This window comes from Centrocercus urophasianus, unplaced genomic scaffold, assembly GCF_019232065.1.
Source record: "Centrocercus urophasianus isolate 14NV4802_14NV808 unplaced genomic scaffold, USGS_Curo_1.0 seq_14, whole genome shotgun sequence".
NCBI lineage: Eukaryota > Metazoa > Chordata > Aves > Galliformes > Phasianidae > Centrocercus > Centrocercus urophasianus.
In genome coordinates this window covers 27,679,460-27,698,684 of record NW_024884586.1, presented here as the reverse complement: position 1 = coordinate 27,698,684, position 19,225 = coordinate 27,679,460, and the positions used below count along the sequence as shown (strand labels likewise).

Sequence of the window (19,225 nt, the reverse complement as noted above, 5' to 3'; positions counted from 1 at the left end):
GCTCTCATAAAACTAGGGGTGCAATAGTTCATTTATGAGCCAGCAGTATTCCTGCTTCCTTTCCATGTCTTTTCTGTAAATCTTCACCTCTATTGTTAAATACACTATGCAACATAAAAATATTAGTCCAGAATTGCAAGGTCATAAATGTTTATACTTACTCTCTCTGAAACCTATTCCACAATAAGCTTGTCTTCACCAAACTACAATAAACAGGCCCTTCTTTTTCTTTGAGTAGCCTTCAGTGTTTTACCTGAATGCCTTAAACATGTGTCCCTGAATTGACCAACTCTGCTCTGGAGAACAGAGTGGCTGTAAAGATGTTCATCCACATTTGGAAATACAGTTTTTGAAAATCTCTTTGGTATAATTTGGTAAATAAGTATCTACAATTTGAGAATGTCACTCAGTGCTATGTGTCTCCTTTCTTAATCTCTTCAAGTTCCTTGAAAGCAACTCAGAATTTGGGGGTCCATACATTGTGATATAATGGCAAGAATTATGCTACTGGAAGTGTTTTGCAACTGCAGTTGAAAAGTAAATGGTATAGGTAGACAAGAGAACAAAACAGCAGTCAGAGTAGCCTGAATAATATGACTGTGCTGCACATTTTCTATTTAAATCAGCACTGTCCACTGTCAGTGTGTGGCTTTGGGCAAAGCAATTTTCTGCTCCACTTTTTCTGTGTATAAGACAGAGTGAACATGAAGACGAAAAAGATGTTTAAAAACCACTGCTTTTCTCTTCTTCTACTGAAGGCAAAAAAAACCCCACCCGTGTGTTCTTGATTTTGTTTGAGAATGCAGTATGCGCTTACATCTTTCCGTATTGTTGAAGCTGCCTAAGTTTGTCTTTCTTTACTGTGTATCTCAGCTTCTCCCTTACAAATGTGTTTTGAGCTAATGTCCACAAAGCACACTGAGTACCTCAGCAAACTGGAATCACACAAATAACTCTATGCTATTTCAAAAATAGGAATTGCTTACGCAGCATGGAAATGCAGATAAATGACTTTCCTGTCACATTGTTCTAGCTCACACGTGTCATTACAGGGAATTTGACTGTTTTCTATTCACTGTGATTGTATTATTTAAGTGATGCAATATATGCCCTATTACATTAACATGCATTAATAATGTGAGTGAAGAGGTTAGTTTGTTTAAATATGCTTAGTTACAAATTGCACAATAGTTTTTGGATTAACAATAAAAGCAAAAGAGTTCTGGGAGCCCTTAATAATCAGTTGGCAAACCATATTTAGAATATATTAATGTGCTGCTAATTCTCGTCACAGATTTTATCCAGGGTTGTTTAGGTATTTAAAGTGTACTTAAGAATACACGTTATTTATTTTTAGTAATGAAGACTGATCTTTTATTCACATGTTGAACAGTTGGGATCTATGTGCCATGGTTGGACAGGGCATTTTTGTTCCTTATCTCACAGTTCCATTTTGGTAAGTGTATGTAATGTTTTCTAGACATCTGTATATTCCTATTATTTACATTTTAGGATTAAAAATAACACCAGGACTCTGTAATCGCTTGACAGGAATTAAGATTTTTGTTAATTTTATGCTAGTACAACAATCAACTATGTTGAGAATGGAAGCATTAAGTTAAACTACATATCACTTTAAATATTCAATCTGTTTTAAAAAAAAAGAGAGAAAAAAAAAAAAGACCAACCACCAAAACAAAAAAAAATACAGAGAAACTGAAGATTTATAACTAAGACTTTGCAAAAGCTGGGACGCTTATACTGTGTTGGATTCTACCTGTCTTCAGAAAGCCCTTACTTGAGGGAAATAAGTATTTCACTTTGCGGATTAAAAGCACTAGCACAGTTAACTGTGTCAGCTGAGGGAACAATACTAAACAACCATGGATGCTAAAGGCTACATCAGTTCTAGAAATAAGCGTGTTATCTTGCTTAGAAGCAATTGCTTTTATTCAGATTAAAGCCAATTGTAAATTGCCAGTTGCTGATGGTGTAACTGCGGAATCAAACCTTAACAGTCTGACTCTGTACTTGAAGAGGTAGCTAGATTGTGTAATTTAATATAATTGCAAAAAATAAAGGAAAGATAAATGTCTAAGCTTAAAATCTGAAATATTCCTTACAAAGATCTTAAAATATAGTGTAATTTGGTATTGTTTGCCATGTAATTGCTTGGTGATAGTTCATCTGATTATGCTCCTAGTCCTGTGATTCTTACTCACTTACATGATCCCACTGAAATCAGAGGAATGAATTCTTTTATGTTGCTGTAGAGTCATCAAGCTATAAGAAACAAACAAACAACAAAAAAGGTTTTCTTGGAGGCATATGTGACTGAAGAGATACCATTACTGAAATTTGTTTGGCAGAACTAATTCATGCACTAAATCATTCAACCCACTTTACCAAAATAAATTAATAAAGAGAAGATTGATCAGCAGCTGTATGTGTTGCAATTATTTGCCAATTATTTGCTTATTTTATTAAATATTTTTTGTTGAAGCTCGGTCAGGTCTAATGGAGTGATGGGGAACTGAATTAACACAGGGTGAATACATCTCATTATCCTGTTTTTGTCTGTTTCAGAACAGAAAACTATGAATGCATAACTATTTCAGATTGAAAAGGGTGAAGATAAAAATGGCATGTATTACTGCTGAAGTAGATGCTAATTTGAATCAATGCATGGTTAACACTCTTGTTGACCAATTTAGGAGAGGAAAATCATATTAAAGAATCAAAGTGAGCTATAAAACCACTAAACATAGATTCTTATCCTCATAAAGCACTGCTGGCACAAAGCCGTCTGAAAGCTCATGTACTCAGAGATGAAAGTAACACCTCACACCACTGTTCTTCATTGCTCCCACGGACTTGTGTCAGTTTGGCATTAAAACACCATTGCTTAGAGCTGACATCATGTATATTGAGGTCTAGAAGGAATGCCTCTTAGAAAAAAGTGTGCAACACTGTATTTCTCTCTGAGAGGTGCTTTGTCTTGCTCTATGCTTACATAACATTTAGTATTATGAAATACTGAATAGCAAGCAGGTCCTCTGCCTGTCACCGCAACAGAGTGAATAATAGTAGTAATAACAGGAAAATTTTCTAAAAACTATTCTAAGTATTTCTATTGTTTATTACCTAAACATAATTGACCCTTCACATATATTTCCAGGTCCTTCTGCTACCCCAAGAACATCAGAAAGTACCTTTTGTATTTACAGGACTTTATTACTGAACACACCACAGCACAAACAGCCTTTGAATACAAATAGTTTGCTTGACCTTTCTACAAGCCCAGTGGCAGACTGCTCTCTGTTGAGCAGCAGCAACTCATTTGCTCATCAAAATGAGGTTAACTGAGCAAATAATTCTTTTGGGGGGGGAGGTGTACATTATTTCTGATACAAGGAGTATTGGAAATAACACCTTTACGCCAGCAGGAGTTTGTAGAGTTGCCTTCTGTGAGATATGCTATGGAAACAGTTTCAGATGTGAGACATTTATATATTATTCTTTATTACCACATATATTGGCAGAACTTTCTGGTAAAAGGTCACTGCCTCAGTGCTCGTGTTTCTGTACAATAGTAATTCAGTAAAAATGAAACCAATGTCCATATATGGCAAAGCAGCCTGATGCTTTTAAATCTGTAGAATACAGTTAGGCAGTTCTCTGAGAAGATTTTATTAAATATTCCTTAGTGATATATATGTACACATAGATTGTTCTGAAAGTAATGCCTCCTAATTATTTCAATTGAGCTGAGAAGGGAACAATAGAACAAATTCTCAGCTACAAAACACTGTTTTTCAGCAGTCACCATTGGTCGTGCATTTTTGCCAGCCATGAACAAGAGCCTGCATGTTGCCTTCCTAAAAAATCTGTGCCAGTGGCGTTGACCCACTGTCACCACTGCTGAAACGCACTACTCCCACTGTGCTCACATCCACTGTTTCATCTCCATAAATGTTTAGCAAATGTTGATGAAGGTCAGTGAGTGCCATTTTTTTCTGCACGAGGGAATTCAGTTCCACATACACACTTCTTTGTCAGACACCATTTTGTTAGAGTGCCCCTGTGCTGCCTTCTGTCGCATGACAATAACTCTAATAGTATATTGGTATGGAAGCTTCAGCCTTTATTACCATAACACCAACACCCACCTCTGATGTCATGCGCCAACGTAATAAAATGGGAGCAGCCTTCATATTTGAGGATGCACTTACAAGGTTATGTAAGGGCTGGAGATGATTTTGACTCCTATGCTTATGCATGTCAGGCATTATTTCCTCCCCGCAGTGGTTTGCACTACTTCAAAGAACCCAGCTTGTGGAAAGGAACCTTTGCTCCCTGCCCCATGGACCTAAACAGTGTTCCCCTGTGGGAATGCCAAGACAAAAGATTGTCTTTAATATCTGTTACCCAGTCAAAATCAGCCTTTAATTCCAGAAGGTGTTATTTTCTTCATCAGCTTTGTACAGCAGTAGCTGAAGTAGTAGGATTAAAACCAGAACACCTTAATACCACCAAACTAAATGCTGCCAGCAGAAACCAGACCTCATGCCTGCTTGCTAGTTTCCTCTCCTAGTTGGCTATACAATATACAATATATACATATTATATGTATATATCTCCTGACATGGTAGAGCATCAGTTACAATGCCAGAATAAGACTCCTTTAAAATAAAAAAAAAAGGCTGAGATACACATTTTCTTTTTAGTATGTCAGACCTTCAGCTCTGAAGACAGAATGCAGAACAGAACGTTCCTTCAGCAGAAATTCTCACATAACCGAGTTCACTGTTATGACAGTTGTCAATGAGGGAGGTCACTCCTCAGCAAACCGGCCGCTGGCTGGCTCCCCTGGCACCAGGCCGGCTGCCAGCTCTCCGCCCCAGGGAAAGCCCAGCTCCCGGCACCGCGAGGTTTACCCTGTCGGCAGCGCGCCCCGGCCGTGCCCGCTTCACCTCATGGATTTCTTCTAGCGGCGCCCTCCCGCACCCGGCTCCCGTCCCATCCCTCTGAGGCCCGGGCCGGCCGCAGCGGGCGCTCGATGTCTCCGGCCCCGATTGCACAACCCTGAGCAGCGGCAACTCCCTCCCGCGCCGGCGGGCGGTGGTGGCTCGGGCGCAGGCCCCCGCCCCCCCCGCGCTCCGGACGAGGGAGGGCGGAGCCGAGCCTCGCAGCGCCCCGCAGAGCGGCGCGGGAGGCTCGCGGCCGGCCCTCGCCGCAGGTACCGCGGGAGAGGGGCGGTGGTCCTACCCGGCCGGGCGGGCGCAGGGCGGGGCTCTGTTTGCGCGGTGGGTCTCCCTGCTCCGTCCCTCTCCGTCCCTAAGGCGCGGGGAGGGAAGAGGCAGCCTTCTGGCGACCCTTCCCATGGGGAAGAGGGGCGTGAGGCTTTGCGCGCGCTCTCTCCTTCCGCCTGGAAGCGAGGAAGGAGCCCCAGGGGCCTCGGCAGCCGCCTGCAGTGCTGGCGCGGAGCTGCCGGGTGACCCTAAAAGGCGGTCCCCGCAGGGCGGGAGAAGACGCTCGGAGAGGTGCTCGGAGCTGCCGCCAGGGGCTGAAGGAGGTTGGGCGAGGGGACGGGGCTCGGTGGGCGGAAACGCCGAAGGGAGCCGAGAGCTCGCTGAGGGCTGCCGGGGGTCTACGTGTAAAAAGCGCTGTATCGCCGCGCGGCCGTCTGCGTTGACCAGCGAGACGGTCGAGCGGATTCGAAAACATATCCCCGCGGTGACCGGGTGGCTTCCGGGCTCCCTGTCAGCGGCCCAGGGAGTCCGTCAGGCGGCGCTGGGGCTGCCCGCACGGCGGGCGCGGGGCGCCGAGCGGAGCTTGAGCCCGGGCGAGGCCTCCTCGGGGAGCCGGCAGGCAGAGCGGGGAGGGAAGGTACGCTCCTCGGTGGCAGCAGAAGCTGGAGGAAGGAAGTGCCCTACCTACTCGCTGTCCGAGTGTCAGGGCTGAAGTTGAAGGGTAAGGCTGGTGATGTTTCTGGTGTGGGTCCGTAGAGATCTGGAGACTGTAGGGACCCGTTTGGCATTCCCTTACAGTGACTGTGCGTGGTCTGATGGGCTAATTTTATTTTTAACGGATCTTTTTATCTGACAGTACTCTGGAGAGAGAGTGGTGGTACTGGGGACTCCAGTGTGTGCAAATATGGTGGCTGGCATTTACGTTTTGAACTCCTGGATAGGACAGCAGTGCTCAGCATAATGGATAAAGCTCTGCACAGGGAAATAGAATCTGAAGAGGTGCATGGGTGCTGGTATTTTGGAATGAGGGAAGGAGGGACTGCTGGTATCTTAGGTTAAAATGCAGGTAAAGGTCATTGAGGTACGGAGAGGGAGTAATGGGACAGAAGAAAGGCATGTAAAAATGAGTTCAGCTTTGGGCTTTTGTACTTGGATATTTTTCAGAAGTTTTGATTCACTGTTTGTAATGTCTATTTAAGTTTGAGCTAATTTTTATAGAAGTAAATGTGTGCTTTGCTGTGACTTCTATTCAACTTTTATTTTGATCTTATTTGCCAGAAATAATCAGGCTGCATTGTATGTCTTGGTGTTTTACTGTATGGTATGTTTCCACGTGGTATGTAATGTACTCAACTCATGTATGAAATAACAGGTGTGACATAGGGGATAGACTTCTTCTGGCTCTGTACTGAAGGTTGTTTGGTGTTTTTTTCTCTTTGCCCCTTTTCCTGATGGTTTTGATACAGTGAACAAGAGGAGGGGAAGCCGGTTTAAAGTTACACTGAGTCTGGGGATAAATAGAAAACGTGATCTTGAACACAGAATTGGGTTCGCTGCTGGTGAAACACCTGAGTTACTGGCTAGTTCATTACATTGTATTGAACGTGCCAAAACCTTTGTTAGCCAGTGCAGGATGATCATCTTTTACAAAGCAGAACATGCTGATGGAGTGGAGTGACTGGTTAGGAATGCCTCATAGGAGTGTTTTCAGAGTGTGGGATGTTTGTTCTATTTGGTTTGTAAGGGAGCAGGAACTTTAAAAAGGTGTGAGGAATATCTGTACTGCAAGCAAACTGCACCGTCTGTGCAGTTACGCTTCTTTTTTTTCTGAGCTGTTTTGGAGTATTCTTTGAGGAAGAGACATTTAAAATATCTGGAGAATGCACCTCAGAAAAGACATAAAGACATCTCTGTCTTTAATTTGTGCCCTGAGAGTAGGCTCTATCTGCTAAATAAGATTCCAACAGTCTGCAACTGTGAGGTCTTCTGCTGCTGAAATTTTGTGCTCGTGCACTTTAGTATAGTTGAAAGATGGTTGTAGCAATAAATAACCCAGCACTGCTATATCCGTCGTGATTTTGGGGGAAAACAAATACACTTTTTTTTAGGATTTCAGGACATGTTCAGCAAAACTACACTTTTAAGGGAAAATGGGTAGCTGAAAACAACCTTCACCTATTGAAATTCAATTTAATGTTTTAACAAAGAATTCAATTTCACCCAACTTCCCTTGTTGTGACAGAAAAACACATTGGCACATTCAGGTTGATGTATCTTGGCTGTATTAGGTAAACAGTATCATCTGCAGCATTGTCAAGAATAAAGCGATGCTCAGATGTTTTGAAATTATTTTTAGGATTTGGGTCAGTGTTTATACTTCTCTGGTGTTTATGCATTTGCCTTACTATCCCATCAGTTTTCAAACCTGCTGATAAGCCCTTACAATTTGCTAGGTTGCATGTTAATAAAGTAATGTTCTCAGGTCCTTGTAGTGGAACTTAAATTCTCTTTTGATGTACGCTTTCAGAAATGAAGTGTACTAGTTGTGGGTGCTGGGGATGAGTGGGCTCGTAGCACTGACATTGGGCTCAGGAAGTGGCTGATTTACATTTCTCAATAACTGAATGTAGCTCTTTGTTTCCTGGAGTAGTTCGTGTTAAGTGGAGATAGAGAGTAAAGTGATTATAATAAGCATGGAAGTAAGTTATAAGTACTTTCTAACATGGCAAATGAATGTTTTCCAATACCTGTGTTTTCAGAAATGTCTCAAATATTTTGCATTACTGAAGCAGTGATTATATTTCCAGGCACATTTTTCAGGGCATGTTTTCACTCTAGTCACATCAAGCGTTGTCCTCAAAACATCATCACAGAAATTATTCAGCATTCCCAGAAGACATTGTCTTGTCACTTATTTCACACTTCAGCAAATGTGTACTGTGTTGTAATTCTTATCAATGCCACTGTTATGTATGAAGGTTGTGGGTGGTCACATTCTTTGTGTGAATATTTTTTAGAACAGCGTGCCCCTAGAATTATGTTAGATTTTGTTTAGGTTTTTATTGCATTTGAGCTTTATTGCTTTTTCAGATAGTGGGTGGCTTCTCTGAAATTTGGAAATCAAGAACATTAGACAAGCATTTTGCTAAGTCTGGCTAGAAAACCAGTAGTTTTGAATTGTTCTTATGGCAGTAAACATGTACTTTGTATGAGCATTTTTGTTCACAAGACGTCAAAACAAGACCTTTTTGTTTTGCAACATGAATAGAAGTGATATTTGTTCACTAGCACAGTATCAAATGTAATGTGGAAATGACAAAACTTACTTGGAATCCGCAATATAGGAAGATGCACTTGAATGACAACTTCAGTAAGTACTTGTGTAAATGCTGCCAAATATTCATTGATAGAAGAGAGACATCATTTTCCTGGGGCAAAATGCTTCTTCCAGAACACAGTTAACCAGTGAGCCTGAAAGAGAGACATCTTGTTTCAACATCTCTGATTTCAGAATCATGTTTCTAAGCTGAATAATTACATACAAAAGTACAACGTGACTGGAGGTTTTCCCAGTCTGAAATTTTCATTAAGTAATTAGAGCAAATGGATGGTTGTGTAATGATCTGTTATTTTTTGTGTTGTTAGTCCAACTCATTGTTAAGATTCTTCATTGCTTTTTGTCATTTTCGATAAGCATGTGATGCAAATGCATACACGTTTTTATTGAAGCAGGAAGATAACTTCATTTGTGACTGGAATTGAATCTCTTCATAACACAGGATAGGTGTCATAACATGCAAGTACTCAGCTGTGAGATGTAATTGCTGATGCATGTCTTCCACATGCATGGCAGTACACTTAAAAACAAATATTAATATTTACAGTTCTGCTAGATAGAAAAGTCTTAGAATCTTGGATCTCCTCCTCTATGACCTGGCTTTCTGTGTGCTAATTTCATGTCTTGTGGCCTTTCCTTGTAAATTGCTTTTTGACATCAAATTTAGTCACATCTTCTGTAAGCTTGGCTTCAGATTTCCTGCTGCTGAGCAATATAACCGAACATTGCAAAACATCTTGCAAAGAATGCAAGAATGCTGTATGCTTATGGCAGGTTACTCGTTTTGAATGGGAAGCTATCAAATCTATTTGATACCAAGGAGTAATTTTGTCCACATTGATTAATGACTGATTAATTCAAGCACATGTTTGTATACATTTATAGATGAGACTCTCATTTCATATCACTTAACTGTTCTCCTCTCCAAAGCCTAATCCATTCATTATACAGATGCTTTTGATGCTGAAATGCCCTAAAATTGTTTGTACATTTTCTTTGAAATTGTATGAAAGTAAGCAATGAAAGGGTATGTGAAATTCCCAACTTCTGCTGAATGAGAGGGGAAGAATGGTTAGCACTGCTGTACATAAGATGTGTAGGGAGGGGTAAATGTATGCTAGGGCACGGCTGGTACCTGCCACTGCTCTGCAGAGGAGAAAAAAAAAAAAGGCATCTGTGTGTAGAGAAAAGACTGAAGTTGGTTTAAGGCAGTGGATGATGCCACACAAAGCACACTGGGATACTAAGGTGTTTGAAGCTGATATAGGTTTTCATTGTCTGTGAGGCAGACTTTTTCTGTATGTTTGTTGGTAACGTTTTGTAGAAGTAACTAAGTAAACAGGCTGCTCTGTTTTTTGAGTAATAATAAGTATCTTTATGTAGGATTTGAATATTTCCGCCTGTAGTATGTTGAGTGCTTAAAGTCCAAGCTTATTTGAGCTGGGATTCTAGTTTCTGGCCCTGAAATAATCAGGGTTTATTTCTTATCAAGCTATTACAATTGTATCACTGTTGTTTATTTAGATTAGATTATTTATATATGTACAATAGCTGCTAGCTAAGTTATAGCTAAAGATAACTCCTCTGGATCCCCTATTGGAAGTTACTATAACGTTTTTCCTGCACTTTTTTGCTTTCTTGAGATCTCTATTCCTGCTTATGTTTGCCTCCTAGCATAAACAATACACTTTAACTACTGGACTTTCACTATGGGCTGTTTTTCACTAAAAATGGCTGAGTTTGGCAGGTGTTTGCTGTCTGGGTCAAAACCCACTTCAAAAAATAAACATCCTCCTAAGTTTCCAGAGCTAGGTATATAAAAATTCTGTTTGTTTTGAAGACACTCTAAGCAGGTATGTGAAAGTAGTTAAAATAAGCCTAAGCATTGATTGTCTTGTGATGTGCTTGGCTCAAATGCATGGGTAATGATCATCCCATTAAACTTTTAAAACAGCGCTGCGGGAGTAAAATTGATCTGAACTGCTAATGACTGTAACTAAACGTGTCAGGCTGGGAGACTCTCTCTTAAACATACCAGTTTATTTGTGAGATAGGTGACAACAAAGCCTGCTTTATGAGGTGGAGAAAAAAGTTACATGAAGTCAGTTAAAATAGTACTTGCATCGCAAGAAAGGACAACTAGAAGCTAATGACTGCTTCAGTTCTCTTTCTCAGGGATATGATGAAAATGACCTTGATTGTATAGTCAGCCCAGTGGCAGCTGTTACAAAAATACTGGTAGTTGTTACTTTTTACTTTTTTAGTATTACGCATTATTTATTTTTACACATTGCTGGTAATAATCAACAGTGGTCATTTCTTTGAAGAACTGTCTCTTTCTTCTCTGCTGGGCTAATGTTTGGAAGAGGAGCGAATCCACAGGTTAATGATCTTTGTTTTACATCCAGTGTAAGGCATAATTACTGTAATACTTTTGAAATGAGAAAAATGTAATTACGAAGATGAGTTATACAGCCCTTTATTTTCTTCACTGTGTTGTAGATATAAAGGACTTCTGTGTGCATCCTCATTCAAGTGTTGTTTGCTGATAGCTCAAGATAGTCTGATTTTGTTGGTACGTGTTTCATTCAATGAAATTTCGGTTTTATTTTTCTACATTTCTGTTTCAGATCAAGAAGTATCAAAATAAAAGCAGTAGGGGGAAAGAAGAGTGTCAGGGAACTATCAAATAGCTCACCATTTTAAAGCACGAGTTTCATTTAAATGTCAGCGCTGCTTTGCGTTCTTAGATTGTACTTGTTTTGATTCACTGGTGTGCGAGGATGTTCCAGACAGTAACATGAGCACCGGCTGGTGTGATACTCTGTTGTGTTGGAGTGGCCCACCATGCGGCAATGCATTGCCTCTAATTAAAGCAGAGTTGCACCTGTGTCAGGGCTGCAAATGTTTGAATTTGATGTTTCTTTCTCTGCGTAGAAATTGCCTAGTAACATCTTGTATGCTTAACAAGGGTATATTTAATATTCATTAATCCCAGCTCTTCTCCATATTCTGTGTTCGTATTCTGTTTTGCGTAGTCCTATATGTATAATGCCTTCTGCGTTGCTCTCCAGTGTGACAACAAAATCAGCGTGTAGTAAATGTGGAATCCCTGCATTCCCATCTTTCTTCTCAGAAGGTTGTATGCCTGTGCTCTTTTCTGGTTGTTACCTGTGAATCTGGTGTGCAGGTTTACAATGCTGTGTGTTTGGGGACATGTATATTTGAAGAAGGTAGGGAATGTAGTGTGTTATGCAAAGCTTTGTGTGACCAAAGTTTTCATGTTGGTGAGCATTGGGAGGATCAGGTCTGCGAGTGTTTTCTACGCTGTTCTGTTTCTGAAAAACTAAATCTTCCATAATTAACAACCAACTTCTGTAATTCAGGAGTGATGCAGTCTTTCTTTCAGAAATGCTAGCATTCCCAGCTGTGTTAGCCGGCATTCATTATGAAGATCAGCAACTACGCTACGGTATTTTTCTTTGATAATTATTTACACAAATACTAACCAAAAAAATCCAGAATAACTTCAGTGGAACAATGTAAGCTTTGGCTAATATTAAAAGGAAGTGCCTATAAGTTGGCTGCGGAGTTGTGAGCAGCATAGTTGACAGAGCCTAGACTTGTCCAGGTTGAAAAGCACCTTGGAAGCTCTTTTTTGTGTGACCTTTTGCTCCAAGAAGGGTGAATTCAGGCTAGGTTGCTTAGGACTTTGCTTAGTCTAGTCTTAGTCTGAGAGCAAAGGTTCTACAACTTCTCAGCACCTGTTCCAGAGGTTGACAATCCTTAGAGAGAAAACCTTTTTTTCTAGCCTGTTGGAACCTTCCTTGTTTCAATTTGTGCTGTTTGTTTCTTGTATTGTTCCCTCCCACAGACCTCAATAGGCAAAGAATCTTCCATCTTCTTGGTAACCTTCTCTTGTGAAGGCTGTTGTTGAATTCCCTTGACACTTCTCTTTACCAAGCTAAACATGTCTGGCTGGTGGATACCATGGCTCCAGCCCGTAGACTTTCTTCTTCTGGGGAGCCCCAGGCTGGAGGCGCTAGCCCAGGTGTGATATAACAAGTTCCAGGCCCTTCGATCAGCTGGCTGACCTCTTTATGGTACAGCTTTGAAGTTTATGCGCTGGCCAGGATACCCTGGATGTTTGGTTAGGACGGCTCTGCGCAATTCTGCATAATTACAGCTATTTTGTTTTCTTCTTGTCTAACTGCTGACTTTGCTTTGCAAGATCTAATGAATTTAAACTCTGTTTTTCTTTCTGTATAGAGAAAGAAAAAAAGCAATGAAAATGTTAGTGATCATTTGAATATTTGCTTTTACTGCAGGGAACTAAATGCAGCACCAGCTGTTTCCAAACCACCACTGAAAGAAGTTTAGATTACTTTGAAATGCATATGCACCTTTAATCTATTTTCAGCTCGAGTCTCCTAAAGACTGATTGAAAAGTGGTTGTATTTAAAATGGTATGCAAACTGTATTTCATATCCTGCTAGACTTAGTTAAAGGAAGAGGTTTAAGAAATGTTATTGTTCACTGATAACTGCATTAAAATTATTTCTGGAACTTAGGATGGATTAATTATGTTCATGTCTTGTATCTATAGTATTGTGTGTGGCTTTTTCAGAACAGATGAATCACCTTTGCCATCTCTGCTGATTACTGGTATAGATATGAATGTTGGCATGATTATATTAATTTGAGCTTAAAATAACAAATATTTTGCACCTGTGCTTTTTTTTTTTTTTTTTTTTTTTTTAGACATTGAAATTGTTATTTTGTGTAGAATGGACACTTTTATCTAGAGTGCTTTTTTGAAACTGATCTTTATGTTAACTCTTTTTCTAGGAAGTAGAGTTCTTGACGTCTTTTATCCAAGAACCTATGGTGAAGAGGTTGTACAATGTGAAGACATAATCTGCAAGGTAAGTTAAGGTCCAGTATCTGACAGTGATCTGTTAAAGTGATCGGTTGAAGGGAGAATGTTATCAAACTTCTTCTCTGTGTGCATTGAAATGATTACTGTGGCCGTAGGTGTTTTAAAGACACTAGACAGCTCGTAACTTCAGTACTGAGCAGTGATGAAACTGTACTCAAATATTCAGTGAAATAATAATCCTACAGATTTTGTATGTCACACACAAAAAGGTGACACTAGAGTTAAGTTCTCAGAGTGTTCATACTCTGAGGAGTATAAGTAGTAAATTGTGAACATCTGCTTACCTGGTCAGTTTAAATGTGTATGCATATTTATATCTACTTATCATTTTATACTGTGATGTCCTGTCAAGCAGCCTGGTATTTCAGGTAAATTTAAAATGTCAGTTCATCACAGTGAGTTCCTTTGTGAGCAAATTTTATATTGAGATGTTTAGAATGTAGTGAAGGTAACCTTTTACTGTGCATTTGATGACAGCCTGAGTGCTGAATTATTTAGAATTGTTTTGTATTGCCCACTAGACTGTTAGATCATTTTACACTCTAATATTGTTACCACATAGGAAAAAACACATGCTCAGCAGCTCAGTGAACTCTGAAAGGATAATTTGTTTGGGAGTTAACAATATGGCTGACATGTTACCAGAATAGTCTGAAATAAGTAAAATTAAACAACTTCAACTGAATTTGTTCTTAAACCCTTCTTTTCAGTTTCTTAAGAAAAAAAAAAAGGAGGCATCATTGGAGGTTGGTTTTCCTTTGTGTCTCGCTTGGCACTGAGACTAGATCAAGTGTTTGAAAAAGATGTTAACATTTAAATCTGTAGATATAGTCAATGTGAATTCTTAGGTTTAGGTTACTTCCATCTTGCACTTAATTCTAGATCACGAAATCCATCTTATTTGAGGCTGGTTGATTGTTGTTTTCAGGCATATGTTTGGTCGGGTACCAGAAAAGCTCACTTCGTGTGAAACATGATAAATTAAAATAGTTCAGTGAGAACTCTGATGTATTCTAGACTACATTTACTTGGCACATTATTTCAATATCGTATTTACCCCAAAACATTAAATATTACTAATACCACCTAAACAAAATGACCGTGGTGTTTTTGAAAATTTTAAGTATTCTTTTAAAAAGTATTTTGAAATATTGGATGTAATAATGACTGCTTGATTCTCTTGTAACCTTTCTGTTTTTCTGTTTAGGTGTTCAAACTTCTGACTTGGTCATCAAATATAAATGGAAAAAAAAAAAAAAAAACAAAAAACAACCCTGATTAATTAACATAATTCTGGCAGTTTGTTGGTTGTTTTTTTTTTCCTTCAATTCTTTGGTGTTTGATGAGGAGAAATTCAAGGAAGATTTCAAGGAATGGAGTTAGCTCACAGTTTACTACTCAATGAAGAAGAGTATAACCAGCTTGACGAACATCAAAAAGCAGAGTTCATTTTTGAATGGTTACAGTATTTGGAAAAGCTTTTACCAGTTACTAGCAGGGTAAGTATAATGTGATTTGAAGAAAAGCATGTTGTTCTGGGTTTTTTTGTTTTCTTAAAAAAAAGTTTTATTCCATTTCCTTTGCTTTTCTTTTACTTACTGTTGCAGATGATAGCTACTGCACTACATTCATAAAAAAGAAGCAGAAATGTATATTTATTGATATAAAACTGTCTTAACAAAGCTTAATTGCGAATAAGACAGTGCATTAATAAGATTTGAGATGGTAGGATATACTTAATTTGCTACTGCGTAGCGGGTATGGTAAACACATATAGGATATTCTCCCAAAAGTCATGAGGTTCAGAGTGGACCCACTTTCACCACAGAGGTGTGGCTGGATCTTCTCCTAGCCCCCAGACTTGGTCATTTATTTACATTTGAGGGGTTATTTGTACACAGTCAATCTAAGATTGAATCTTAGTGAAGTTAAGAAAGCTTAAAACAAACTATTAGTCACTTACTTAGGATCTATACCAGCGAGGTGTCTTGATGTCAAGGTGTAAAAGATCTCTGTGATAATGTAATCTTCAGATATATCCCTATTCAAGCAGAGATCTTGTTGTGCAGCCAGATGCCATGCAGAAGAGCAAGTGGAGTTCTTGCATTGCTCGTTATTTATGGATTCAAATAATTGACTCAAAGTGAGTTTTTTTTGTTTTCTTTTCCAAGCGTATACAGTGTCAGCTGTTGAACCTTGTGTGTGCTACCATTTCTTTCAGCCCCCCTCTTTGGGACAGATCTGTGGTGGTTAATCTGTCTTAACAACAGTGTTATCAGTGCTGTTACTCACTGTCTTCGTGTGCAAGGCCTTCTATGCAAGTCCAGGCCAAAGGAGGGAACATGGGAAGAAGTTGGGGTGGGGGGGTACTGTGGAGCACATGGTCACAGGTACTGTATGGCACAAGAAGGCAACAGCTGTGCCTTCTAATAGGATATTATGGAACAATAGCAGGTAACAAAGAAGGAAATTTGGCTTACCCCTTCCAAAAGATGGTGACAACTCGAGAGGAGTGTAATCTCTATCCAGAGAGGTGTCGCTTCCTCAGCTGCTAATCCTTCAATAAGGCAGGTGGACGGGGGACGGGACAGACGTTTAAATTTAACTACTACTGGTTTTATTTCCAGACTGATATAAAAGAAAACCAGAAGAAACTGGTTGAACAATTGACTTCTTTATTAAACAATTCACCAGGACCCCCTACCAGGCGGCTTGTTGCCAAGAATTTAGCTGTACTTTATAGCACTGGAGACACTTTTTCTGTTTATCAAACAATTGAAAAATGTAATGAACTCATTCGGAGTAAAGATGATTCACCAAGTTATCTGCCTACAAAACTGTAAGTATTTTTCATTGAACTCAGACTTCAAATCTGGTAACAACAGAGACAAGTGTGATGACACATGATAAGATGTGAATGTAGGGGAGGGCATGCTCCCTCATTTTTGCTTGTTGTCCAAATAAGCTCTGTGGCTTAAAACACAGACTTTGAAAGGCTCCTTGATTAGAATAATTATTATGGGTGTGCCATAATAAGAAGTAACTTTTTTCTCCTCCAAAAATCTCTGAACTTTTCAGACTGAGTACTAAAAGAGGAACTGAATTCCTTTGAAAACTGAAAGTAAATTCAAATTATTTCCTTCCCTCTAGACGCTGTAAGAACTATATCTTAGTCATTTAACATATGCTGCCTTTGAGGCAGAATTGTGAATGGTTAAGGATTTGTGTAGCTTTTTATATATCTCTTTGTGACTTCCCTGGAAAGTTTTGGGTAAGTTCAGCTGCAGGTTGTGAATAAAGTCAGGTCAGTACTTTATAACACGAATTACCCCTCAGAGTTTGATAGCTTAAATATATTTTTCATCCTTATTTAAAATTTTTTCTTGTTGCAATTCATATAAATACAGCATAAAAACAATCACATTAAACATGTTTAAATCACGTTACTTTTGAAGCATTCAACACAATGGTAATGTGGTGGTTGATAGGAGTCAGTAAGGATTGTGTGCGTTAGAATAAAATTTGGCTTACCAAAATGTTTCATGTTTACTGGATCCACTGGAAAAAATGCACTGTGTGATCTGAAAGCTAAGCTGAATTAACTTATTTGGAAATGTAGACATGTTAAATCTGTATGCATGTGATACCATTTAAAGTTATAAATGACCACAGTATGCTTTAAGGTAATGGAAGAAACTAAGGACAGTTTTTGCTTTATGGTTTTTGAGTATGAGAGGACAAAACGAGCTTGCAGTGCATATTGTTATATGGAAGCAATTCAAACATTACCTGTTAGAAAAGAGCTTAAGAAAGCTTTTAATATATTGCTTATTTTAAACTTAGTTTAAAAAAAAAAAAAAAAAAAAGTATTTACCTGACATGATAAATCTGAGTTCACTGCCACACGACAGCTAATGAAAGAAAGAACACATTGGTATTGAATACTGTATATGGGCAGCAGGAACCTAAACAATAGAAGACAGTTGGTGATTTGCAACCAGGCAATTGAAAATCAGGCCTAAGAATAGCAGCAATGGATGACAGAGTAGGAGTGGGCAGGTGTTTAAAAAACAAGAAGGTGGTAGTGTACTACTGAGAAGAGCAACAAAACAGATGAATACAGCTTCAAGTGGAAAATACAGAGACTGAGCAAATTTCTTTAAAGGGTTGAACTGAATGTAATTACTTAAAAGCATATGAAATATTTGTAATTAAATGCGTGAAGATGGCCAAAAGAACAGAGGAATATGAAATATTTTTACAGGACACAAAACCAAACCTTAAGGTATAGAAATACTAGGAATAATTTTTTTTCTGGTACACTGTATGTCCTCCACTGTAGTAAAATAAAATAAAATAGAAGTAGAGATAGGGAAACATCATTGTGCATTATTAATTATGCAGTACACATTGCAGATCGGAATTGGTTATTCCCCTTTTGTTTTTCTGATAATCCTTTTCAAATGATGTTTCCTGGAAACAGATTTTTACAAGGAGTCTTGTCTTTTCCAGTGCTATATTGTTTTTTGATTCCTGATTTCAGTTGACGTCTTGTACTGTCTTAACAGTTAAGAATAAGCTCAGCTTAAGGAGTTTTAGTCCTGCAAAGTAAATTACTGCTATAGTACTGTTCTTCAACAGTGAAATGTATAATTAACCTTATAGGAGAATTCAGTATGGCACAGAACTCTACTAGTTTTTCTTGCTTCGGCTGCAAGACAGTTGCTTTGGAGGAAGTGAAATGATGTCAGCATAGCAAGGAGGGATGCTGGAGTCCATTGCCAGCAAAGCAAAAGTGACAAAGAAAGACAGAAATGGCAGAGATGGAGAGTAAGAAGGTAGAAAAGTAGCTGGAGGAGAGAGAAGAGGCGATGTTAAGAGTCCTGATTGGCATGAAAACAGAGGTGAGGAGAATGAAAGAGGGATGATGTGAAGAAAAAGGCATGAATAAATAATGGATTCAAAAAGGAGATTTCTTGTGGAATTGATGCTGAGACACTAGGCTACGGAAAAGCATTTGGAATAAAAGCTTTATCTTGTGCAGCAATTAAGTGGACTACTTGGTGTCCAGTGAAGAAAGGCTGCGCTTTTTTTTTTTTTTTTTTTTTTAAATGGTTACTTTGCTTTTTTAAATTTTGACTAAAGTTTTGTCGTCTGTTTGTCATCTGTTCTTGTTAATTTAGCATACATGCCCACATTGTCTGGTAGCTTTCAATCATTGTTAGCAAATTCTGATTCACCTGGAGACTCCTCTAATCACAGTTTCCAATGAATTGTTTGTTTATCTCATGATTTACTGCTTCTCTACTTTCATGTGGGTGGAAGATGTTTTAGGCGAGCAATTTTAAAAGAGAATAGCCATCATCTTCTACTAAAGCAGAGTGTGATGTGAGTCCTGTTATTGAATCAGACAAATATGTCACGTAGCATGACTTAAAATTCCAAAGTTTTGAAAATATTCACTAGTATTGTTTTTAATCTGTAAGCATTGTAAAAAATATTTGGCTGATCAGGAAACTTTCATTGCTGATCTCATTGTTAATTTACTACTTTTAAAATCTTACTTTTGCATTTACTGTTGTTCTCTTAACAACTGTATTTGGGAGAGGTAGCAACTGAAGTTTATCTTATAGAATCATAGAATCACAAGTTTGGAAAGGACTTACAAGCTCATGTAGTCCAACTGTCCTCCCATTA

General features: G+C 38.9%; 1 protein-coding gene across 4 annotated transcripts in view; it reads left to right on the top strand.

The window, feature by feature from the left end:
• The first annotated feature begins 5,173 nt into the window (after positions 1–5,173).
• The window catches only part of HEATR5A (HEAT repeat containing 5A), a 59,368-nt gene continuing 45,316 nt past the window's right edge, over positions 5,174–19,225 (top strand). For 2 of the 4 annotated variants that reach the window (XM_042813399.1, XM_042813396.1), the window contains exons 1-4: positions 5,174–5,239; positions 13,438–13,514; positions 14,736–15,027; positions 16,156–16,367. In XM_042813399.1, the coding sequence (XP_042669333.1) occupies positions 14,902–15,027; positions 16,156–16,367 (338 nt within the window). In that variant the 5' untranslated portion in view covers positions 5,174–5,239; positions 13,438–13,514; positions 14,736–14,901. Of the gene's footprint in view, positions 5,240–5,890; positions 5,974–12,548; positions 12,641–13,437; positions 13,515–14,735; positions 15,028–16,155; positions 16,368–19,225 lie in introns of those variants that run through there. The other 2 variants (XM_042813398.1, XM_042813397.1) reach the window with 2 other exon arrangements.